This window comes from Pyrus communis, chromosome 13 (assembly GCF_041283825.1).
Source record: "Pyrus communis isolate YQ-2024b chromosome 13, ASM4128382v1, whole genome shotgun sequence".
NCBI classification, from domain to species: Eukaryota; Viridiplantae; Streptophyta; class Magnoliopsida; order Rosales; family Rosaceae; genus Pyrus; species Pyrus communis.
The window spans coordinates 31,110,761-31,135,318 of NC_142577.1; the positions used below are offsets into that span (position 1 = coordinate 31,110,761).

General features: G+C 40.1%; 5 protein-coding genes across 12 annotated transcripts; 2 read left to right on the forward strand and 3 right to left on the reverse strand.

Annotated features, from left to right (window-relative positions):
* Positions 1-6,503: 6,503 nt before the first annotated feature.
* Positions 6,504-10,195, forward strand: LOC137738114 (alpha/beta-Hydrolases superfamily protein). Of its 3 annotated transcripts, none has more exons than XM_088683276.1 (6): positions 6,504-6,748; positions 7,283-7,498; positions 7,759-8,637; positions 8,740-8,845; positions 9,259-9,467; positions 9,704-10,195. In XM_088683276.1, exons 3-6 carry the CDS (start codon positions 7,862-7,864, stop codon positions 9,972-9,974), a joined length of 1,362 nt encoding a protein of 453 aa, XP_088539402.1. In that variant the 5' UTR covers positions 6,504-6,748; positions 7,283-7,498; positions 7,759-7,861; the 3' UTR covers positions 9,975-10,195. The 3 variants fall into 3 exon arrangements, with proteins under 3 accessions (XP_088539402.1, XP_088539404.1, XP_088539403.1); XM_088683277.1 differs by having other exon boundaries at positions 6,560-6,748; positions 7,299-7,498; XM_088683278.1 differs by lacking the exon at positions 7,283-7,498 and having other exon boundaries at positions 6,555-6,748.
* Positions 10,196-10,427: 232 nt separating this feature from the next.
* LOC137738115 (RNI-like superfamily protein) lies at positions 10,428-12,590 on the forward strand. Of its 2 annotated transcripts, none has more exons than XM_068477733.2 (2): positions 10,428-11,109; positions 11,430-12,590. In XM_068477733.2, the coding sequence occupies exons 1-2, from the start codon at positions 10,746-10,748 to the stop codon at positions 12,329-12,331; spliced, it is 1,266 nt and encodes a 421-aa protein (XP_068333834.2). In that variant the 5' UTR covers positions 10,428-10,745; the 3' UTR covers positions 12,332-12,590. The 2 variants fall into 2 exon arrangements, with proteins under 2 accessions (XP_068333834.2, XP_088539405.1); XM_088683279.1 differs by having other exon boundaries at positions 10,547-11,109; positions 11,439-12,590.
* Positions 12,591-12,780: 190 nt separating this feature from the next.
* Positions 12,781-13,882, reverse strand: LOC137736412 (GEM-like protein 4). Its single transcript, XM_068475682.2, has 2 exons — positions 13,497-13,882; positions 12,781-13,405 (listed from the first exon to the last, which is right to left on the reverse strand). The coding sequence occupies exons 1-2, from the start codon at positions 13,759-13,761 to the stop codon at positions 12,933-12,935; spliced, it is 738 nt and encodes a 245-aa protein (XP_068331783.2). The 5' UTR covers positions 13,762-13,882; the 3' UTR covers positions 12,781-12,932.
* Positions 13,883-16,246: 2,364 nt separating this feature from the next.
* LOC137738253 (uncharacterized) lies at positions 16,247-18,432 on the reverse strand. Its single transcript, XM_068477882.2, has 3 exons — positions 17,401-18,432; positions 17,037-17,146; positions 16,247-16,892 (listed from the first exon to the last, which is right to left on the reverse strand). The coding sequence occupies exons 1-3, from the start codon at positions 18,244-18,246 to the stop codon at positions 16,319-16,321; spliced, it is 1,530 nt and encodes a 509-aa protein (XP_068333983.2). The 5' UTR covers positions 18,247-18,432; the 3' UTR covers positions 16,247-16,318.
* Positions 18,433-18,482: 50 nt separating this feature from the next.
* Positions 18,483-23,908, reverse strand: LOC137738116 (transcription factor SRM1). Of its 5 annotated transcripts, none has more exons than XM_088683280.1 (4): positions 22,841-23,116; positions 22,667-22,731; positions 21,359-22,056; positions 18,483-19,478 (listed from the first exon to the last, which is right to left on the reverse strand). In XM_088683280.1, the coding sequence occupies exons 3-4, from the start codon at positions 21,739-21,741 to the stop codon at positions 18,989-18,991; spliced, it is 873 nt and encodes a 290-aa protein (XP_088539406.1). In that variant the 5' UTR covers positions 21,742-22,056; positions 22,667-22,731; positions 22,841-23,116; the 3' UTR covers positions 18,483-18,988. The 5 variants fall into 5 exon arrangements, with proteins under 5 accessions (XP_088539406.1, XP_068333838.2, XP_068333841.2 ...); XM_068477737.2 differs by lacking the exon at positions 22,841-23,116 and adding an exon at positions 22,227-22,514 and having other exon boundaries at positions 22,667-22,783; XM_068477740.2 differs by lacking the exons at positions 22,667-22,731; positions 22,841-23,116 and adding an exon at positions 23,765-23,908.
* Positions 23,909-24,558: the final 650 nt, after the last annotated feature.

The following is a 24,558-nucleotide window of genomic DNA, read 5'->3' on the forward strand; positions in this document are numbered from 1 at the left end:
GGGAGTTAAGGAAAATGTTGCAAGACATTTGAATATGATCCTACCATTTATTAGGTCCTGAAACTATTTTTGTGACATCCCGTCCCGGGATTATTGGAACGCACGTGTGAAATTACAATTTTACCCCTAGTTTGTTTTCGTTATGTTTTTGGTTGTTTTGTGTGGTGTTGGCAAGCTTAGGGCCACAAACACACACACTGTCTCACTCTCACTGTCTCTCTCTGTCTATCTCTTTCTCTCTCTTTCTTTCCCCCGAGAACCCCATTCCTTCTTCTTCATTTTGAAAACGTACGGACACACACCAAACCCACCAAATCCTAGCAGATCGAGGAAACCAAGGGTACTGTAGTGATCGTGAGGTTGAGAGGAGTCCAGTGGTACCATTTTCAGGTAAGGTTGTAGCCGTTTTCACGTCGATTCGACGAGGTCCGTTTTAGTTACTATTCATGCAAACTTATTCTAGCGTGTTTTTGGACTTTTGAAGCTTGTAGTTGTGTTCGTGAGGTCCCAATGAGCCTCGGAGTGCTTTGTTGGACAAATTTGGACGTCGGGATCGTCCTGTTCTAAGTTGGCCGGTTTTGGAGAGTTTGCACAGGTATAATCTAGTGAGTTTTAGACCTTAAAACATGTATGGTTGTGTTCTACTAGTTTAGGGCTTTAATTTGGTGCAAGAAACGTGAAGAATGGTGGAAAAATGAGCGAGAAAACCCAAGTTGCAGGTTTTCCCAGTTTCCGGCGCCAGCGACGTCGCCGGAGATTGAACGAAGAAGGTGACGGAATATTCCGTCAATTCTGACGGAATATTCCTGACGCCGTTAACGGTATCCGGTTAATTCTAACGGAATATTCCAAATTTTAACGGAATATTCCTGACGGCGTCAATTGACGCCGTCAGTGTGCATGGCACGTGGCCGCGCGTGGGGGGCGCGTAGGTCCGTGCCTATTTCGGCGCGTGGGGGCGCGTGAGGGGTCCAAAAATTATTTTAAAAATATAGTTGTGATCCTGAGGTTGTGTAGAGTACGTTGGTATATTCATTTGTCCAATTTGAGCAATGTATGAAGAGTTATTACGAGGAGTTGGTTATGTGCTTTAAAGTTAACGTTTTTATAGCTTTTTCGCATATAGGTGACACGTACCCCGAGGACGAGCGTGCACACGCGAGGCAGGGGGGCTACGACCCTTCTACATACCAGTGAGTGGGCTTTTGGTTTTCTGTATATACCTATATACTATATTTTCCCAGAACTTGAATAAATGTTTATTCATTATGCCATGCATTACATTATCGTTTTTCGTGCATCGTTGGGTACGTTATTAGTTGCATATATTTATACATATGCATATTGGGTGCTGTGGACGCACAGGTAAGTGCCAGGTAAGCGTTGTGCATGTTTATGTTTCAGTAATGGTTTGAGATAGTTAGAGAGCTCATAACCTGCACCCCCGGTGTTAGTGCTCCCGCCCGTGGCCAGGGCACAGTCCTTCACGTGATGTTCACCTCCCGCACCTTATGCTTACCTTGGATTCAAGGTAGGTGCACAATCCTGTCGTACAAACCACTTTAGGTGGTTCCGACTCGTAGGTGACCCGCGATTATTCGCCCAGTCTTCACGTGATCGTAGCACTTGTTTACACTCAGGCCTGTCGTACAGACCACTTTAGGTGGTTCCGACTCGTGGGCAGGTTTAGATATTGAGATTGAGATTTGAGCTCTAAATGCAGCCGTACAGGTCACGTTAGGTGACTCCGGCTGCCAGATTACATGATATTGATATGTTTATACCTGGGCACTTGCATATCGTTATGAGATTTTGGCATGGCATATTCTTGAGCATGATTGGCATATCTACACTTACGTACATATGTTTATTTTCTGGGATGTATACAGGTTTTACGGCGAGGGGTTAGAAAGTATTTTATAAATGGTTTTCGAAAGCTTTGTTTTTGCCCACTCACACTTTTGTTTTGCGCCCCTCCAGGTTCTAGTTGAGTAGCAGTTCCGGTGGTTTCCCAGAGGGCTTGTTCGACACTTCTGACAGACACCTATCATTGTAGGGTCACCTTCGGGTGAACTATTGTCGCTAACTTTTCTTTTGGACTGTTGTTGTCTGGCTCTGAAATTGTGACTCACACGCTAGCACTTATTTAGTACTTTGTATGTTATTTAGTTTTTAATTATTCGTACTTACGTTATTACTTTATTAGCTTCCGCACGTGCACATGGCTACGTCACCTTAGTGTGACGGCCAGCACTCTCCGATCTCGGTCGGGGTGTGTCAATTTTTTCTTGATTTTTAAAGGTTTAAAATAGAAAAATTAATATATGTGTGTGATATCCACACACCCCATTTTAAAATAGAAAAATTAATAGTTCCGTTGATATTCTTCAATTCATCCAATCTGACGGTCGAAAATTAAAAAGGTGTGTGAGAAGTAATATGGGGTGTTTGGATATCATACCCCTTAATATAAACTAATAGAGGGCCCCAAAATATATTTTTACTTATTGAAAATATTTGGAATATCCTAAATTATCTTTAGTAAACATTATGCGACTAGAATCACTCAAACTTTAACTTATAATGAATCTTGTATAAATTCACAAAATCGATTGAAAAACGTGGGTTATTTTTAGTTTTAGGAAATATTTTGCATGGGAGTTAAGAAAAATATTGCTAGACATTTGAATGTGATCGTACCAATTATTAGGTCCTGGAACTATTTTTTATTGATTTTTAAATTTGTAAAATAGAAAAATAAATATAAACTATTAGTGTAACATCCCACATCGCCTAGGGGGATTGTAAGATCCCACATCGCCCAGGGGAGTGATTCTTATATGTATATTCCTATTCCTACCTAGCATGAGGCCTTTTGGGAGCTCACTGGCTTCGGGTTCCATCGAAACTGTGAAGTTAAGCGAGTAGCGCGCGAGAGCATTCCCAAGATGGGTGACCCATTAGGAAGTTCTCATGTGAGTTCCCAGAAAAAAAATCGTGAGGGCGTGGTTGGGGCCCAAAGTGGACAATATCGTGCTATGGTGGAGTCGGGGCCGGGAAGTGGTCCCGCCTGGGGTAGGATGTGACAATTTGGTATCAGAGCCTAACCCTGGCCATGGTGTGCCAATGAGGACGTCAGGCCCCTAAGGGGGATGGATTGTAAGATCCCACATCGCCTAGGGGAGTGATCCTTATATGTATATTCCCATCCTTACCTAGCACGAGGCCTTTTGGGAGCTCACTGGCTTCGGATTCCATCAAAACTCGGAAGTTAAGCGAGTAACGCGCGAGAGCATTCCCAGGATGGGTGATCCATCGGGAAGTTCTTATGTGAGTTCCCAGAAACAAAACCGTGAGGGCATGGTTGGGGCCCAAAACGAACAATATCGTGCTACGGTGGAGTCGGGCCCGGGAAGTGGTCCCGCCGGGGGCGGGATGTGACAATTTATATGTATATTCTCATCCTTACCTAGCACGAGGCCTTTTGGGAATTCACTGGCTTCAGGTTCCATTGGAACTCTGAAGTTAAGTGAGTAACGCGCGAGAGCACTCCCATGATGTGTGACCCACTAGGAAGTTCTCGTGTGAATTCCCACAAACAAATCCGTGAGGGTGTGCTGGGGGCCCAAAGCGGACAATATCATGCTATGGTGGAGTTGGGCCCGGGAAGTGGTCCCGCCCAGGGCAGGATGTGACAATTTGGTATGAGAGCCTAACCCTGGGCGTGGTGTGCCGACGAGGACGTCGGGCCCCTAAGGGAGGTGGATTGTAACATCCCACATCGCTCAGGGAGTGATCCTTATATGTATATTCCCATCCCTACCTAGCACGAGGCCTTTTGGGAGCTCACTGGCTTCGAGTTCCATCAGAACTCTGAAGTTAAGTGAGTAGCGCGCGAGAGCACTCCCATGATGGGTGACCCACTAGGAAGTTCTCGTGTGAGTTCCCATAAACAAAACTGTGAGGGTGTGTTGGGGGCCCAAAACGGATAATATCGTGCTATGGTGGAGTTGGGCCCGGGAAGTGGTCCTGCCCGGGGCGGGATATGACAATTAGGGGTTCTCAAAATATATTTTTATGTGTCAAAAATATTTGGAATGTCCTAAATTAATTTTAGTAAACATGTGGTGCAACTATAGTGACTCGCATTTTGGCTTAAAATGAATCTTGTAAAAATTCTCAAAATCAATTGAAAAACGTGGGTTATAACTCACAATTTTGCCCAAAAAATTAAAAGTTTTAGTTTTACGAAATATTTTGTGCGGGAGTTAAGGAAATTGTTGCAAGACATTTGAATGTGATCCTACCATTTATTAGGTCGTGAAACTATTTTTTCTTGATTTTTAAAGGTTTAAAATATAAAAATTAATATAAACTAATAGAGGGCCCAAAAATATATTTTTACATGTTGAAAATATGTGGAATATCCTAAATTATCTTTAGTAAACATTATGCGACTAGAATCACTCGAACTTTGGCTTACAATGAATCTTGTATAAAGTCACAAAATCGATTGGAAAATGTGAGTTATATAACTCACAGTTTTTGTCAAAAAATTGAAATTTTTTTTAAGGTAATATTTTGCGTGGGAGTTAAGACAAATGTTGCAAGACATTTGAACGTGATCCTACCAATTATTAGATCCCAAAACTATTTTTTATTGATTGTTAATTTTGAAAAATAGAAAAATAAGTATAAACTATTCGGGGGACTCAAAATATATTTTTATGTGTCGAAAATATTTGTAGTGTCCTAAATTAATTTTAGTAAACATGCGGTGTGACTAGAGTGACTCGCACTTTGGCTTAAAACGAATCTTGTAAAAATTTTCAAAATCAATTGGAAAACATGCGTAGCTCACAATTTTGCCCAAAAAATTGAAATTTTTAGTTTTACGAAATATTTTGCGCGGGAGTTAAGGAAAATGTTGCAAGACATTTGAATATGATCCTACCATTTATTAGGTCTTGAAACTATTTTTTTCTTGATTTTCAAAGGTTTAAAGGGGAAAAATTAATATAAACTAATAGAGGGCCCCAAAAAATATTTTTACGTGTTGATAATATTTGGAATATCCTAAATTATCTTTAGTAAACATTTTGGGACTAGAATCGCTCGAACTTTGACTTATAATGAATCTTGTATAATTTACAAAATCGATTAGAAAACGTGAGTTACTCACATTTTTTGTCAAAAAAATGATTTTTGTTTAGGAAATAGTTTGCGCCGGAATTAAGAAAAATATTGGAAGACATTTGAATTTGATTCTACAATTTATTAGGTCCCTAAACTATTTTTTTGTTGATTTTTAAAGTTGAAAAATAGAAAAATAAATATTAACTTTTATACACTTTTTTTTTTGTATTGAAAATATTCGAAATAATCTAAATTAATTATAGTAAACATGTGGTTCGACTAGAATGACTCAAATTTTAGCTTATAATGAATCTTGTATAAATTCTCAAAATCGACTAGAAAACGTGTGTTAAGTTGAAATGTTGCGTGGGAGTTAAGTAAAATGTTGCAAGACATGTGAATGTGATTCTACTATTTATTAGGTCCGAATACTATTTTTTATTGATTTTTGAAATTGAAAAGACAAGAAAAGAAAAACAAATATAAACTAATAGAGGGTCCCAAATATATTTTTACGTGTTGAATATATTTGGAATATCCTAAATTTATTTTAGTAAACATGCAGTATGACTAGAATAACATGAATTTTACTTAAAATAAGTCTTGTATAAATTCTCAATTTCAATTAGAAAAAGTGCGTTATAAATCACCGTTTTTGTAAAAAAAAAAAAAAAAAATGAAAATTTTTATTTTTTAATTAATTTTTAAGGTTAACAAGAAAAATAAAAATAAATTAATAGAGGCCCTCATATTATACTTGTGTGTTTAAAAAAATGTGAGGATGAGAATGGATGGACTGCTGAGTGACGCATCGTGCATTTGCGGCGGCATAATGATAATATTCTCCGCATAAGAAAGAAAAGAAACAAATTATTACGTAAACAAACAGTATGGAAAATATTGACGGCCTCCCAATCCCATCCAACTCTCCAGACCCTTTCGCTTCGTTAGTGGGAATATTCTCCACGAATATCCTCTTATACCAAATATTTGATTGTACAAGTGATTATCAAATAAGCAAAAACTCTTTTGATGGTTCTCATATTTTTTTTTTCTGCTTAAAAAAGAGATAAATAATGGTAAGTTATTAATTTCGGATAGATGACGTTCTGGAGAATTTCATCTTATTTTTTACCACAATCAAGCAGATTTATTAGCTCGGAGCATCGAACTTGAAACCTCTTACGTTTTTGTTTATTGGGAAGTTACAGTCCGTGCACATACCACTAAACCATTGTTGCGGTTAATAATTCCCATGTCTTGAATTTCATAAATTTTCAGGTGTGAAAAAATAGAAAATATCTAGCTTAATTTAAGCACATAAATAAATTCCTTATGGTTATAAATAAACAATCCTAAATTGATTTATCTTTTTGGGGTCTAATTGATTAATATAACTAAAAGGCAATCCGCACCGCACCGCAGTAACAGAAAAAGCAAAAGAGACGCGGGGGGACCAACAGAGGAGAAAGGGAAAAGGCAAGCCCGCACCGCAGCAACAGAGGGAGAGAGATAAGAAAAAGAGGCAGAAGGGAAGAGGAGGGGAGGGAGGGGCCTCGCCGTTCGCCATTCACCACCTCATTCTCTTCCTGGGCTTGATTTCTTCAGTCAGGTCTGCCTCCTCTCAACCTTTTCTCTGAAAAATGTTTATTCATTCTCACAATATTTATTTTCTTCGTCGAATTAAATTAAATTGAATTCTAAATCATCGCATTTAGATATAGGAATTTTTATTTATATTTTTTTAGTGCATCGATATTTTATTTTTATATTAAAAAAGAAGAGTTCGATTAAATTATATAATGAACAGTCTAATTTGATATTGAATTCATCATTTACATGATTTCAACAAGATTTCAACATAAAACTTTTCATTTCCAAAAGAAAAAGAATGTGGTAGGAAAATTTCTTAAAAACATGAAAGGGGCCATTGGGCAAAACGGTCTTTTTCTCTGCTCTGCCAAATTGCCAATGAGCTCGCGGTCCTAGATTGCCGGAAGCTCCTGCCTTTCCCTACCTACCCATGCGCCCATCACCATCTCTAACTTTTCTTTTCTTTTCTTTTTATTTTAAACGTGGCATTGTTCTACTGGACCTTGTGTTTTAACCGCCAGCTTGGATTTTTATTTTCTATGCTTTTAAAAAGCAAAAACAAACATCAGAATCCAGGAAAGCTTTGGTAATCTCCAGCGAAGAAAACGAAGAAGGGAAGGATCAGGCAAGGAGGAGGGTTCTTGCAAATTGCTATTGGTTGGTCGGTGTCGGGTGCGCGTGTTGGTGATAATCGGGCTGTCTGTCAAACGACATTGACAGCCCGACCCGAGTTTGTTTTTGTTAGAAACGTCCAAGTCCAAGCAACGCGGTAAGAATATTTCTTTTGGCAATCAACGAATATGCGCTCTCCAACCCACTATTCAGTTTTCTATCCACTATTAAATTCTAATTCTTGCGTGTTTTTCATGCGCTTATAAATTCGGATTCCAATTTTTATTATTTCTTTCTTCGTTTGAATCCCTTATTCCAATTTGATACAATCCCAATTCCTTATTTGTTGGTGCTTGACTATTCTTCTTGGTGGTCTATATTTATCGTCATATTCCCATTCGTTCATTTTCTCTGCAGGTGATTCCCTTGCTTGAAATTGTTGGCTTTCTGGGGAATCTGGTCGCTTGGATTGCTTGTCATTTCCTTTTCATATGTTGAATGGTGGTTGCTTGGTATTCGCATGAGTATTTTGGGCGCCCTTACCAACAATATGGCTTCCTTGTCTGGAATGGTTCAACGACCTCTCGTTGCGGCTGCTGCCGTTGCTGTTGCCTCGGTTTCTGCTGACATCTCTGATAAATTGCCGTCTTACCGATCCAATGACGCTTGTTCTACGTCGGGTTTATCACACAACACCTCCTTGCAAGATTGGAACTCATCCTGGGTTTCACATATTTCGGTTTCTAAGCTCGCAAACTTGTCCTTTATCTCTAGAATTCCAGTACCTGTGCCCAACATTAACTTCCCAATTCCTAACACGGGCTGCAATTTTGTTCCCAAGCAGCTATATTCATCAGTTGCATCTTCACCTCTTCTTCTTAATCTGTATCAGTCCGCAGACCTGGTTAAAGCACGAAAGTCAGCTTCGTATAACCATGATATATCATCTACTTCCCCATCTGAGGTCTCGTACAGATGGCATTTACCTGAACCGAATGCCATAGATGTTTCAGGCGGTTCTGATTGCTCATCGGCAAAGTTCAGGACTGTGGTGGTTTTGCTAGGATGGTTGGGAGCAAAGCAAAAACATCTCAAGAAGTATGCCGAGTGGTATACTTCCAGGGGATATCATGCTATTACATTTACTTTGCCCATGTCTGACATTCTCAAATACCAACCTGGCGGGAAAGTTGAAGAGCACATCGACTCGCTTGTGAGCCATTTGGCTGATTGGTTAGAAGAGGAACATGGAAAGAACCTGGTGTTCCATACTTTTAGCAATACTGGATGGTTAACGTGAGTCCAGTCCCCACTTATATTCTTTTTTCTTATAGAAACTCCATGTGCAATTTCCCTGTTCTCCTGTGTAACCATTTCCTGGTTTGCTTCATCTTACAGGTATGGGGTAATTTTGGAGCAGTTCCAGAAGCACGATCCTTCTCTAATGGGCAGGATTCGGGGCTGCGTTGTGGATTCTGCACCTGTTGCAGCACCTGACCCCCAGGTAAACGATAGTTGCAGTTCTGTAACTGGGAAAGAGCAGAAGTTATCTACTGATCATATTGAAAAGATAAAAAGTTATCTACACATACTCCATTTGGTACCAGAGATAACCTGTTGCTGTCATTTTTTAGAGTGTGGATCATGTTTCTATGAATTTGACCAATATAATACTTCATTTTGCTCAATATAATTTTAGCAGCAGAGCCTATTACCACCACCATGCCCAATTGTTGTAGGAATATCCGAAGAAAACGTATTGGTTTTTGAGTTTTGTGTGGCTCATTCAGACAGCTGTTTGGGTTTGTTATGCAAATGATCTGTTTTTTTAGTTTTTTCTGGGTTCCAGGTTTTTCTTAGAATCTTAGATGATTTGTGTTTGGATGGGTGTGCTATCTAATTCTTGACCTTGTGCAGGTCTGGGCTTCTGGTTTCTCTGCAGCCTTTCTGAAAAAGCGTAGTGTGGCAGCAAAAGGAACAATGGACTCAAATGAGTCAGGGATGGATGCTTTGGTTGGCAGCAATAATGGAGTAGTGGCACCCAAACCTGCAGTAACCGAAGCAGCTTTGCTAGTAGTCTTGGAGAAGTTCTTTGGGGTGGTTTTGAAATTTCCTACAGTGAACAGGTAGTCTATCTTATTCTTCCTTGCCCTTTTATTTTCATAGAATTATTCGAGGTGGATGTGAATCTTCATGCACCTTGCCATGCTACAAATTTCCGTTTATACTTGAATTCATTCACCTCACCTGTGTTTTATAATCCTAGAAGAACAATTGTCAAAGCAAATGTCAAATTAGCATCGGCAAGAGTTGGTCTCTCCTTGTATGGAAAGTAATATGAATGTTATTGGTGGGATTGCAGGAGGCTTTCTGATGTGTTGAGCCTATTGTCAGCTCGCCAACCAAGTTGTCCGCAATTGTATATCTACAGCTCTGCAGACAGGGTGATTCCTGCAGGGTCAGTGGAATCATTCATAAAGGAGCAAAAGAGGGCGGGACATGAGGTTAGGGCTTGCAACTTTGTGTCGACGCCGCACGTTGATCATTTCAGAAACGACCCAAAACTGTACACTTGTGAGCTAACCGGGTTTCTGGAGGACTGCGTGCTTCCTTGTTGCAAACAGTCGCATTGATTGATCGAAACCATGGAGTCACCGAAGATGATTCTAAAATTCTTTTTGTTATGCTTAAATTTACACAGCATATCCAATTAATTCATTTGTGTAGAGGTGGTTGAATGCAACACAGCATATCCATTTTCCGTTGTTTGTTTTCACATATACAAACAGATTATTCTCATCGATCAACTGTCAAGTTTTACCAAATGATGAATGATGATGTTAGTTGCACCCAATCGAGCCAATCCGTATTATTATTGTTACTTGGCAGTTTTGATCTTTTGATACGCATTGAAACGGGGGGACATTAAACATTACCTATAGAAAATATTGTACTTGGGCTCTTTTTCTAATCCACCATTCCATGTTCGCTCATGACTTGGACCAACCCTGGTGACTGTATACCTCTTTCCAGTCGGAGCAGAGGTGAACAAATAATAATTTGACTCATGTTTTTTATTCGGAGTTGGTATCCATATGATAGGCTACAAGCCTACAACAACCCACTTTATATAATTTTTTTCAAATTTATATTCTGAAAATAATGCAAATTTATAAAGTATAGTTGACACAATGTCAAGAGTACAAGTGGAACAAACCAGAAACAAGGAGACGATATTATGTAGAATGACACCCGAGCCCCTAGCTAGTAGCTACCCCTTCGGATCTCTCTCATCTCTCGTTCCCGAGTCTCAACCCTAATCCTAATCCTGATTGAGCCCTCCCCAAATCTATAATCTCAATTGGGGTCAGGGTTAGGGTTTCCTCCTTCACTATCAAATATCAATGGCTTCTTCATCATCAACCGATTCTCCGTCAATAACAATAATGGTATGTATCAACGAGGCGTTGACGGACGACGAGCTCCGGTCGGTGCTAGCGAAGCTGGAGAGCCAGAGAGACAAGGAGGTGTTCGGGTTGGTCTGCAAGCGGTGGCTTCACTTGCAGAGCACGGAGAGGAAGAGGCTCTCCGCACGTGCGGGACCTCACATGCTTCGCAAAATGGCTGCCAGGTTCTACAGGGTCCTGGAGCTCGACCTCTCTCAGTCCATTTCCAGGTCCTTCTATCCCGGTGTCACCGACTCTGATCTGCGTGTTATTGCTGATGGGTTTAAGTGCTTGAGACTCCTCAATCTGCACAACTGCAAAGGTTTTCTGTTTTCAATTTCAGACACTGTTTATTTGAATTTGTTTGAATATTGGACATCTGCTTGTTTCATGGGTGTATGGCAGTAGATTAGGTACTTTTATGTGGGTTTTTATTGCCTTTAACAGAGCTGCACGTACCTTAGATTGTGGGATATTTGTATTGGAGGCGCATATTTTCCATCTGCATACTGCTTACTGTGAGATTCTTAGTAGACTGCACAGTGGAAATCAGAAAAACTTTTTGAAATGTGTGCGCTCATTGTCTTTTGTATTGAACACAATAGACTTGATTCATGTATCACTTATTTCTTTCTTTTACAGGAATTTCAGATGCCGGGGTCGTTTTCATTGGCTCTGGTCTTCCATCACTACAGTCCCTAGATGTGTCATATTGTAGAAAGTTAACGGACAAAGGATTATCAGCTGTTGCCCAGGGCTGCGCAGACCTTCGGGGCCTTTATCTTGCTGGCTGCAGATTTGTTACTGATGGGTTATTGCGAGCCCTTTCAAAGAATTGTTACCATTTAGAAGAGTTGGGGCTCCAAGGTTGCACCAACATAACTGACGCTGGACTTACTGATCTTGTAAATGGATGCCAACAGATCAAAGTTTTAGATATCAACAAATGCAGCAATATTGGAGATAGTGGAGTTTCCAGTGTCTCCATGGCATGCTCATCTTCTCTGAAGACGCTGAAGTTGTTGGATTGCTACAAAATCAGTGATGAGTCTATATTGTCGTTGGCCAGATTCTGCAAAAATCTTGAAACTCTAGTCATTGGTGGCTGCCGGGACATTTCAGATGCATCTATAAAATTGCTGGCTGTTTCTTGTAAGAGTAATCTCAAGAACCTACGGATGGATTGGTGTTTAAATATCTCAGACTCTTCGTTGTGCTGTATCCTTGCTCAGTGCAGAAACCTGGAGGTTCTCAACATTGGGTGCTGTGAGGAGGTGACAGATGTCGCCTTTCAGGGTTTAAATGGTGGAGGTGACATTGAGTTGAGTTTGAAGTTTTTAAAGGTGAGTAATTGCCCAAAAGTAACGGTGGCAGGTATAGCCATGGTTTTGGACAAATGTGAGACTTTGGAATATCTGGATGTAAGGTCGTGCCCACACATTACAAAGGCAGGTTGTGAAGAAGGGGGATTGCGGTTTCCTGAACGTTGTAAAGTGAACTTCACAGGGAGTTTAGCTGAGCCTGAGGTGTTACTTTGTGAGTGAGCTGGCGGACACGGTCAGCCTCAGCAGGTCAAAATTTGTGAGGGGGAGTTTAATTAATCTGTTGGAAAGCTTGAATGATGACTGGTGAGGCTGGTTTTGAGCTAGCCTCTGCCTCTCTTCTCTGTACTGGATAAATGAAATGCTGGTTTGCTGGTTTGTTGTGTTGTGTGTTTAATTCCTTCCTTCCTCGAGTCGGAAGTCAGAATATTAAAATCATGTACATCGTGAGTGGAATAAATTATGTGGTCACTTGTTACTACTTAGTCTGAATTTATAAGCCATATGAAACTCATGTTACTTGTTATCGAGCAGGTAAATACAAATTATTTACAAATTAGGATGTTGTGTTACCATGGACTTTCAGTCAAGAGAGTGCGAGTTATGCTTAAGAATTACTAATTGTGCATTGCGAAACCGGTGATTGTAAATAACATGAAGAGCCACGTGACTTTCAAAGAAAAGAGAATTTTCTCATTAATAAAAAAGAAATATTTACGCGTTGTCCGTAAATTAATGGTATTGAGCTCCTCCTCCTCGTCTTCCAGTACTCCTAGCTTAATGTGCATAATTACTTACAACTTGATCACATGTACTTGGTTAATTAAGCTTGAGATGGAATATTAATAGCCTGCTGGAGATATTTCAAAGTTTTCTGGTAATTCAAGAACCCCATAAACCAGAAGTCAAAGTCATCCACAGTAACTATTTCTACGTACTTTTGCGACGGCTTCTTCACGCTCTCGCTCTGGTTGACCCTGTTGATCTTGTTCACTGGGATCACCACCTTGTAGTGGACTCTTCTTACCAGCTGGTGTCCCTCTGAATCTGACGATGGCAGTTTGATCGATCTCTCGCTGCAAAACGCAATCTTGTCCGTCGAGATGAAGAGGAGGCCTGCCATAGGACCCGCCGTGGTTGACAGATAACACTGGGATGCCTTGAGCAGCCTCTCTCCTGCGTTGACGCTGAATGCATGCTTAAACACCTTCTCCAACGTCCCTCCTACTTTCACAATTTTAGCCCCCAGCCTCAGCTTCCACTTCACTGTCTCTGTGATCTTGGACCCCAGTCTCACTGCACAATTGAATCAAATTAAGTAAATTATTATGTAACTCAAACTTGTCTTAATTTCTGAATTAGAATATATGCACAGCGAGCTGCTTACCGTGTTCTTTGACTCCATGGGCAAAACTGTCAGCCTTCTTGGTAAGCTTGTTCATCCTGTTAAGCACTGAATGCACTCTGCTTTGTCCGATGAGCTTTGAAGATCCAGTAGTGATTTCACGATCATTAGGAGCCGCTGCTGGAATATTATGATGATATTGGATAGCAGCAGTATGATCTGCACTCTTAAACGAATACGCAGCTGCGGCGGCTGCTGCCGAGTTCATTGGAATTCCAAGAACTTGTCCTTGAAGTGAGGCCTTCATATTTGATTATGATCAGTAGGTATCTACTAGGATTAGCTGCAAGTTAATTAGAAGAAGAAGAAGAAGAAGAACAAGTGATGAGGAGATGGATGGATGCTTAATTGGTGATTATTGTGGTTGTGTGAGCGTTATGTTATGTATATAAAGGGATGGAAGATAGTAATAGGCGGGTGGGGGTGAATCTAACTTTTGGTTGCATGAGTCATGTATGGCTCATCAGTGAGAATAAAGGCACTGCTACTACTACTACACGGACTCTTTTTTAAAGATAAAAATGTCGTCTTTTCATTTTCAAAAGAAAATGACATGGCATATATGTTATCTTGGATCGGTAGTTTTGCTTTAAGAAATAGACATTTTAGCAATAAGGTTTATATGTTGTGTTGTGCAAACAAATAACTCGAAAGTAAGGTTTTGCATGCATATCCCCCATTTCCATCTCCTAAGGTGTATTTGTCCACCTTGTTTCTCTGAGTTGTTACATATCTTTTGCTGTATTTTCCAAATCAGCCCTGCCCAAGCATTACAACAAACAGGAAAAGACAAAGGATCGAGATAAAAAAAGAAGAGAAGGAGAATATATATCTTGATTTTTGCCTGATTAATGGGGAATTGTGCTAACTTTTCAATCATTATAAATTAAGATTAGATTTAATTGAACAAGCATTGTCTTACTTAATTAACTTTGCTCAAATATAATAATAATAATAATATTGTAACCAAAACCAACTGTATTTGGAAAAGAGGAATTCAGATGTGTCAATGAAAACTTTTGAGCTGGACCTTTAGCTTTCTGATGCCATTGCCATTTGCCACCCCTCCCACCCACCCTCTCTCCTCTCCTCTCCTTTCCTCTTACTAATATACTAATTAAGATAAGATGACGAAAAGGAGGGAACAAGTACTATTTGACTATTCCTGACCAAATTTGTACATCACCCGAATCACATGGTATAGGACTCAGACTAGGAGACATGTTGGACAAGTAATTCATCAGCCTGTCCTCAGTGTGTATGTGTGTTGTTTGTTAGAGTCTGAGTTATCTTACATTGTTCTCATGCCAAACCCAAGGAACCCATAAAAATTGCAGTTGCAAGAAAAAGGTGAAAGAAGCAAAGAGGACCATCCCCCTTGCACGTATTCCATATTAGGTCCACATATATCTAAGTGAAGCGTTTAACATTGGTCAAAAGAGCAAAGTCTTAGCCAGCCATGTCACTCGGACTCACGCCCAGCTGATCGGGTCGTGTCACATCTCCGTCGACAGGGCAAGTGCAACTGTGCAAATGCTTATCTGGACAGATTTTGATGAATCGTCACCATCATGGCCAATTTGACGTTCCTTTCCTTTTAATCTAATTAAAAGACACCTTTTTTTATATCTTTGAATCGAAGCTTTCTAATTCATTGGTCAATTCCCAGCAAAATAAATGGGTTAAATAAAATAAAAGGGAGAAAAAGGTGTGCTAGCTCAGCTAAGCCAAGCCGAGTCACTCGGTAGGCAAGGATATCGGAGGAAAGGTGATGAGGGAGGTTTGTTTTCGAAATCCAAATGGTCCATCCCCTGTAAGCAAAAGATTGTCTCTGTGGCCAGAGAGACAATTGGTTACTCCCAAACTAATATACTGAACTCATATAAAATAGATTACGCTCTTATAATGGACCAGAGAATTTGAGTGTAATACCAATATATTAGACTCACACTAGTGTAGCAGGAGTGTTATAATTATCAAACTCAAACTGTATGGTTCCTATATATAGGTATTCAGTGGCGGATCCAAAATTAGAGCAATGGGGGTCTCAATGTTAAGGGTCTAAGTTTTTTGATAAAAACAGAACGCGAAGCGTGCAAAAAAATACAGTTTATTCACCGAAGCATTTCGTCGAGCACTTGGTGGGTTTGTTATTGTCAATTAAATCATGTTGCCCACATGTCAACATATATCAAAGCAATCTGATGAGTGTTATCGAAAAAATTTGTCAAGTGCTCTCAACGCAAAATGCAGAGTGCTGCCAAGATATACCTAGCAAACATTACGTCAAATACTTAGTGGGCAAAAAAGAGACCTCGAAAGAACTCCACATGTATATTTTTCAGACTTTGAGTGGTCTTATGACCACCTTAGTCCCAATATACATACGACACTCTAGATATCACACTCAAATTACTGTGAAAGGCCTAAGTTCATCATATTGCACATCAATTGATGTCTTTCGTTTGTTTGAACGTCTAATTCTCTATTGAGTATAGCTAATGTGATGGAAATTGAAATTGCTTTAGTCATTTCGAAAGTCACTCTAAACATAGTTTGGCCAAAAGAGTTTTATAATCACTAACATGCCTCGTGCTTCAATGCGCAAGGGATCGCAGAATCAAAGGTGGCTTAGTCATACTTCCAACTTTTCTACATGATTTTATGACGCTTGGGGTGACAAAAGACATCATCAACTAAATAAATTATCAACTTCAGTTGAGAACACAAAATTAAGCTCAAATTTTAAGCACTTTTGAATCAGACTCAGCAGCATTTCTTTTTCTCTATATATGAGAAAGTCATTAAATAGGGTTGTTTGATTCCATTAATTTAATTGCATTCACAACTTTTTCCATTTGCAATCCTCGACTACCCTTCACCAACACAACATCATTACAATTAACCATCTTCACAATTTCCTGCACTAAAATTTCCGAGTCAATAGCATATACGATGTTCATCTCGTCAAGCGACTTCATACTCGCAGCTGCTGCACAAAACCTCTCCCCCACGAGGCCAACTAAATCAATACGAGCACTACGACACTGCTTTAAAATCATCTCGTGTGACTCCATCTCAATTCCACCAAGTTCTAACATGTCGCCGAGTATGGCGATTCTTTTGCCTCTGCAATCAATACTCTCAAGCACGTCAATGGCAGCCTTGGTGCTCACAGGGTTTGCATTGTAAGCATCATTCACTATCTTGATTCCATTTCTAGCAATTTCAAGCTCCAACCTCATGTGAACCGGAGAAAAGGCTGACAGGCGAACTCCAATTTGAGAAAGAGATACTCCTAAAAGAGTCGCTACTGCTGCCGCCGCACATGCATTGACACCCAAATGGACGCCTGGACTAGGTATCACAAACTCTACCCTGAAAACAAACGAAACTGCCATTTCAGTGAAGAGCGTGAGCGGGAGCACTTAGGCTTATCAAAACGAAAAACAGTAGCTAGCAACGAAAACAATGTTGTTTAACTCAGACAAGGAATGTGTATGAGGAAGGGGAGGGGCTTACATCTCTTGGTGATTCTGTAAGACAACTCTAACTCCAAGACCTCTGTTTGTGCTTTCTGATACAACCAACCGAACATGGCACCCCACTGTCCGTCTCCGACCAAACAGCACCTGTTTATGGCAAGAAATTAAACAACAAACCCACTCACCTATAACCTGGTGCAAACTACTAGCAGATCCAGTATCTACTCTCGTATGAGTTTCATTGCCCGTTTTCCAAATCACCCAATTTTGTATTGTAAAGAAACTAAAATCAGGACAAGGGAAAGATCAAAGATGTGTTGTTTTGGTATATTGGTGCATTCACATTTTACATTTTATACAGAAAAAATAAGAAGCGCCCAGACCAGGGAGAGCAGAAAGACCTTTTTGACACCATATGGCACGGGGAGGCTCATGACAAGTGGATCGTCAGCATTCAAAACACAGACGTCCCCGGGCTTTGCTTCCGCCAAAATTTCCCCTTTGGCAATTGCAATTTCTTCCAAACTCGAAAAGTTGCAAAAATGCGAAGCCCCCACATTTAGAATGAGCCTTACAGTCGGCCTAGCCGTCCTCGCAAGCTCTAAAATCTCCCCCTTCCCGCTCATTCCCATCTCCAAAACCACAACCCCAGCATTCCTCGGCATCCCAATCAACGACAGGGCAACCCCAATTTCATTGTTCCAATTCCCATGACTTTGATGAACCAAACCTGTTGAACTCTCCAGAGCCAAAGCTATCATGGCCTTTGTGCTAGTCTTTCCCACGGTCCCAGTCACTCCCACCACTTCACCGTGAAACCTGTTCCTTGCATAACTAGCCATCTTCTTCAACGAAACGACAGTGTTACCGTGGCATTCAACAAAGCCTCTGTCCCAATTCTCGCAGACGCGGTTGCCGATAACTCCGGCACAGCCTCTGCGGGACAACTCCGGGGTGACCAAATCGTGGGCATCGAAGTTTGGGCCGGCAATGGCGAAGAACCACTGTTTAGGTTGCAGGGTTCTGGTATCTGTAGAAATGGTTCCAGGAGGACCCCATTTTACGATCCTCCCGTTGACAGCGGCAGCGATATCCGAGACGGTCCACGGGGCTTTTGATTCCGATTCCGGGGGATTTGGGGAACTAGGGTTTGTGGAACATTTGGTGGTGATAGAGATAGAGTGCCTGCTGGGTTTTATGATTGAGGGTAGGTGCCAGGAGGAATGTGGTGTTGGTGTTGCAGACATTGCCTCCAAGACAAAAAGTGCGATCCAAGCTTAAAACTTCAACTCATTCGTGCTTGTTTTAAAGGCTTTTCTAGCCCTTGACACTATTACTTTCTGAACTCACTCTCATTCACCGTATTTGAATTTAGGACTAACCGGCAGACCGCGGTTTAGACCATTTAAACACAGAATCTCTTTCAACAAAGTGGAGTGGAGACCGGCTCTCGTTAGATCAAATGGTCATGAACACTCGGATGGATCAGTCAGAAATATAAGAAATTGTTGAAAAAATAAAATTCCAACATATTTTCACATCAATGTAACTCGCAATTCACAAACTTTGGGCAATCACTAACAAGTCCGAAAACAAGAAATTTTTATAGCAAAGACAATGCTAATATAACATGTAAAAAGGGTCACTGCCTTGAATGCTACACTAGTAGACTGGACTTGTAATCGCCACTAAAGAAATATTGCTTTGCTTCCATGCCATCATCTGTTTCAGAATTTGCCTGTACAGATTCATGCCATTCTTCGCCCCCCACCCAATCAAATAAATGGCTTATTCCAACAAGAATAGACAAGCAACGACGGATCATCCACCTACCACTTGAACTTGTGCTTTGCCAATAAGTAAAACATTCAGGCTCGGAGCACTATGATCCTAATTAACCCCAACCAAGAGCACAAGCTATAAGTTTTCTCCTCCTCTTTGTACACTAGATGATTTTGATTCCTGAAGCTGCTGCTGCTCTATATCACATTACCTATGCGAACTATGAGGCATTGGATATGTCATCGGAACCATGCTCATTGGTGCACCAGGAACAACTCCTCCAGGTACCGGGGCTCTAACGCCATATGCCATGTGCGGGGGAGCAGGGAGATTCACAGGTGTGCCAACAGCTGAGACAAGGGGTCCTCCAATTGGCTGCCCTATACTCGGTGCACCGTACATGCCAACCCCTGGGGGCCCAGCAGGAGATTGTTTGGGGGACTTGCCAGAGGAACCTACTGCGGCACCATTTGCTTGACCAGTGATCGGCCCTTGAGCTGCTGAAATTTCTCCATTGTTGACACTGGTGATGTCATGAATGCTTGATCGCCTCCTGTCCTTGTTCATTGAATTCAAGCGTATAAAATACTTTTGTGCGTGGCTTGCCACTTGCGTAGGAGTTCTTGTTACCACAAAGTTCCGAGATATACTTCGCCAGTCACCTTTCCCATATTTTTCCAAGCCAAGAAGAAATAGCCTGTCACGGAACAAAAAATAAAAAAACATGTGTCATTATATTGAAAAACTCACAGAAGAAAATAGTCCGAAGACATTACATGGTTGGTCTAAGATGACAGTACCTAGGACGTGTTAAAGGACCATACACACCTTAAGATAAGCAGTGAATTCAACAGCCACCAAACTTCTAAACACAGAAAAGTTGGAACTATATATAATAAATGGAACACCATAGGGACAATATGGTTTTCGGATTTGGAATCAACTTGAGATTCTCTGTGTTGGAGGCTCACAAAATTGCAGAAAGCCCTCACCAAAAAATTAGTAAGTGATCAATATTTAACCTATAATAAGTACCCAGACACAAGAAGAATACTACCAAAATTCCTACTTAGAGAATTGAGACAAAAAAAAATCATCACACATACTAGAAAACAGAATATGACGTATTTAAGTCAAGCGAACACTGTTGGACAAATTCATTTACAGAGATAATAAATGGCAGACCGAACACCAAGAACTTGATTCATACCACACACGGCTCTATCAGGCCACAATAATGGGGTCAGCTGATTTCAGTTGTAAATATAAGAAATGACTATGAACGAAATATGATCTCACTTTTTTGTTACAGATGTTTTATGTTTCCTTAAAACCCTTACATTTAAGCTCCCACAATCCTTTCCATCTTTCTCAGCTGAAATGCCACCTCTATAAGTACTATATGCAGATTATCAAATACACACAAACGTTTCAGTTGGCACCACTTAACAGCAATATAACAGGCCATTTCCCCTATAAAATTCCATAGAACCTGGTTTCTATATCAAAAAGTGCAGCCTCTAGAAACAAGTTTTTACCATGGGATTGTTGATTGGGGGCCTTCCTAGTTGTTTCATGGTGACAGGACAGAGCTATTTCATGTCTCTTGTCATTTCAAGCCACTTTCCTATTGAAACGGTATCTGCATAGTTACATACCTTAGTTCTATACTTCCATAAATAAACCAGTTTTCATGATAACAATTACTGTTCACATCTAAATCTACAGAGCACATATTTCTACTAAAACAATTAAGAACTAATCACAATTGGAGTAAAGGAGGTGTTGCAGTTGCCAGTCACTTCGTGCCAGAAACACCGGTTTCTTAGCCCAATGCTGTAGCGCAATATGCAAATAGCTGAGGTAAGGCATATACCAAAATCATTATATTACAGTAGGGTGTTCCATCCATGAACACCAAATCCCAAGAAAATTACAATTAAAGGAGCCTATATACAAAACTAAAAGGCTCTCATTTTAGATGGTTTCTACTACAATGCCGTTTTCTTTGTTATCCAAATTTTCACGTTTTCAGACTTAACTAACAGTCAACAAGGGCAACTCCGGTGATAAACATATCCATAAATTCTTAACAAGTCTTTCATACGAAATATAGAAAAAAACCAAATGAAGCCTAACCAAATTGCTCATCAATATAGAAAAGTTAAATGAGGAGAAGTCAGCTGCCATGTTAGGCATGTGTTTAAATACGAAAATACCATGTTTTCTTTATTTATGCCAATATCATTCAAGAATATTGCAAAAAATTATAACCTATGGGCTATGAGCTTGATACCAAATACAAACAATGAAAAAGGAATATTCTGGATATGGAAGTTCTTCCAAAGGTAAAGCTCGACATAGTTTAGCCAACTATCCTCACCCTAAACCTTAGGGCCTAAAGCAACTTCAGAAAACTTACTATTGGAAAGAAAACTCCTGATAAAATTTACTATCGATAATAAAGATAAAATAGAGGACTTGAAAAGAATAACCAATCTTTAGCTTGATTCAGATACTCCTACAAATGTCACCTATCGGGCAAGAAAATCATTAAATCAACAATAAAATACTAACCTGTGCTCATCCTCTGTCCAAGCAATCCCCTTTCGGCGTTCCTGATCTGCCCTTGAAGCCTTACTTCCCTGATTAGATTCACTGCTATAGTTTCCAGAATGTCCACCTTTCTTATTGGTTCCTTCATCACTGGCATGGCTAGTTGAACCCTCTGAAGAATTGTAGCAAGGCAGCGGCACAACACCAGCTTCGATCTGGGTTAAATCCTCAAGTAAGAGGTCATAATGATGTTTTATCTCCTCTAGGGTTTTCCCATGTACATCAGCTACAATTTTCTCCCACCGATCTGAAGAATCCTCAGGATAAGTTGCAAGGGCATTCTCAAATGACTTATCCTGCTCTCGAGTCCATAAGGAGCTACTGACCACTTCCTCCACAATCATCTGTCTAATCTCTGTTTGACTCCACTATCCAAATATTTCACACTGGAAGAAGAGTAGAATAAATATAGCAACCTCCTCCACAATTTATGCTACACCAGTCACCGAGTCTCAGACTATCAAGAATCTAGAATTGTTCTTGGGAATTGGATCTAAATGATTTCAATAGTTGGTTACAACTTACAGCTAACAACTTCTTTGATGGCGGGCTAAATTATAGGAAACGGAGCATAAGACGCTAAGCAAGAGAAACTCAGTTAAGATTTCAATGGCGATTTGCTCCACAATTCAAGAATTGGAGTTTTCTGAGTTGGTGACCTATCGATGAGCAAAAAGGCAACAAACTTCAGTAGGAGCATGAGAAACCTCTGAAAACCATAATATCAAAGTGCAATAAATGGCAGTTTAAAAAAAAAAAAAAAAAAAAAAAGCAAATATAACTAATTCCGATCGTAAATTTAGTAGTGGAATGGTAATTAGGGTTTTACTCTGTGAAATATGAAACAGACCACGAAATAACCAAACAGAAAAACCTTCAAGTCTTTGAAATGTAAGAAAGCAAAAATCCCAGTTTCTGAGCAGCAGCCCCATCCCCACCACCACTGATAGCACTGATAGGGATATCAACAGTTTTAACAGCGCAGGCCCACAAGGAGTTATATGCTATTCTCAAGCGACCCACTCTTTTCAAACTCAATTTTCACAGCATCCTTATCCCTCTATTTAAGCAAACAATAAAACCACCATAATCCATATCATCACTCCTTCCCCAATCCCTAATCATATCCAGAATTCAAAATTGGGAAATTAGGACAAGAATTCAAATTTCAAAATTCAACAAAAATAAAATAAAACCTTACCCGCCGTGAATCCATTCCCAAACTAAAAAAAAAAAAAAAAAAAGATAAAAAATTCAATGCAAGTGCACCTGTACATCCTTTTTTTCCCAATCATTGTTCCACTCACAATAGCGATAATAGTAACCTGCAAAACCTAATGAGAGAGAGCGAGAGAGACAGTTTAAGCAACAAGCAAATGAGTTAACTTTGCAAAGCTGTAGTGTCACAAGAAAGATTGTACTTCTAGGAAAGCAAAACCCAACCCTTGAGTACGCGAGACACCTTGCTTGTTTCACCTCTTGTTCTCCCCTTCTCTCTCCTCCCCTCCTCTGTGCGTGTGCATGTGCGTGTACGTATTTGTCAGTATTTTACCAAAAAGTGAAGATTGACAAAAGAAGGTAAGGGGAATTTACTATGATTGCATATTTTACTGCAGAGTTTACATCAGCATACACATTTACAAACAATAAGAGAAATAGAAGCAGGCTAGCAGCCTGATAAAAGCAAATAAACTGGGAGAGAGAGAAAGCATCCAGACCAGAAATTTAGATGAACCCAAAACAGAAATAAAATAATGGTTAAAACCATCTATCGAAAGAAAACAAAAAGGGAGGGCTGTTTGAGAAAAAGCCCCGAAAAGAAGTTGGAATTTACAAAGCAAGGAATTAAAAGAATGGATGAATGGATGATGTGGATGGATTATCCTGAATCGAAATATCTAGAGAGGCAACTGTAGAAGGAGGAATCCATCAGACTGAGGATGGTCCACTCCACTCCACTCCGCTTGGTCTCATCACCCAACAGCTACTACTTACCTTTGCACATCCATCCACAGCTGGGATTGAAACATACATACATACATACGATCTCAACTCTCCCAACTCTCCAACTCAACTTGCAATTTCACACACCTACAATTCCCATTCCCATTAATATCTCATCTCACACATAATAAAACCACCACCATCAAGAGAGTGAGAGAGTGGGAGAAAAGAAATCGGGGTTTTCCGATTATTTCTAGTCCTTTTTATCCAAACAAACGAAATCAGCATATGTATTGTATGATGTCGGGATATGAGACAACTATGTGCAGTCTCAGAGCAAAACAAAAATATAAATCGAAAAAAATAGTGACAAAGGAAAGGGAGGAATTGGGTATTTGAGATTAATGATGCAACAGGCATCACCTTTTTTTTCCTTGTATTTGATGGAAAAGTGATCAAGGTTTCCGTTCAATCTTTTGGTGGCCTTTATTTGCACTTGCAGACTTGCAGTTGTCAAGGGAAGGGAAGGGAAGGGAGACTGAGGCAAACAACACAACACATCAAAACGAAAGAGTCAAAGAGGAGCCTATCCAATATAACCATGCGATTCGGAGGCACACTTGTTCCTACTTTTGGTTTAATTTAGTATTATTGGAAAAATATCTCTAATCCGCAATCAAAGCTTCCTTGGATGGTAAAAAATCACCCAACTTTCCCTTTTTTCACAACTTCACAATCGCATATTACAAAATATTATTACTTTATTTCTTTCCTGTTTTTCCCATCTGCTCTACCCTCTATCTGATTCGGATCTTATTTACTTGTAGGGGGAGATCGGCATTCGCCATATTACCAATACCATGTGCGTTTTACAAATTAGTAAAACGCAGAATGAAGGACAACGAATATGAAGAGTCGGTAACAACCAAGTCGAGATGTTACGGTCACACAATTTTATTTTATTTTCTAAATTAGTCCGTCCGCCCAAATTGTGCAAGTTGCCAAGCCTGAAAACGTGACACATCAGGGCATTTTACCAAAAACCAAAACACAAGGAAGGGGCACAAGAAAACAACATGAAAGTTGGAATTTTAATTGAGACTGAATGTGACCCCTTTCTCTCAATTTTGCAAATCATAATTGCGGCGCCGGCGGCTATATAAAGCAGAGCGGAGGACATCTTTGGTCCTGGCCCGCCCCCTTTGGGGTCAATTTTG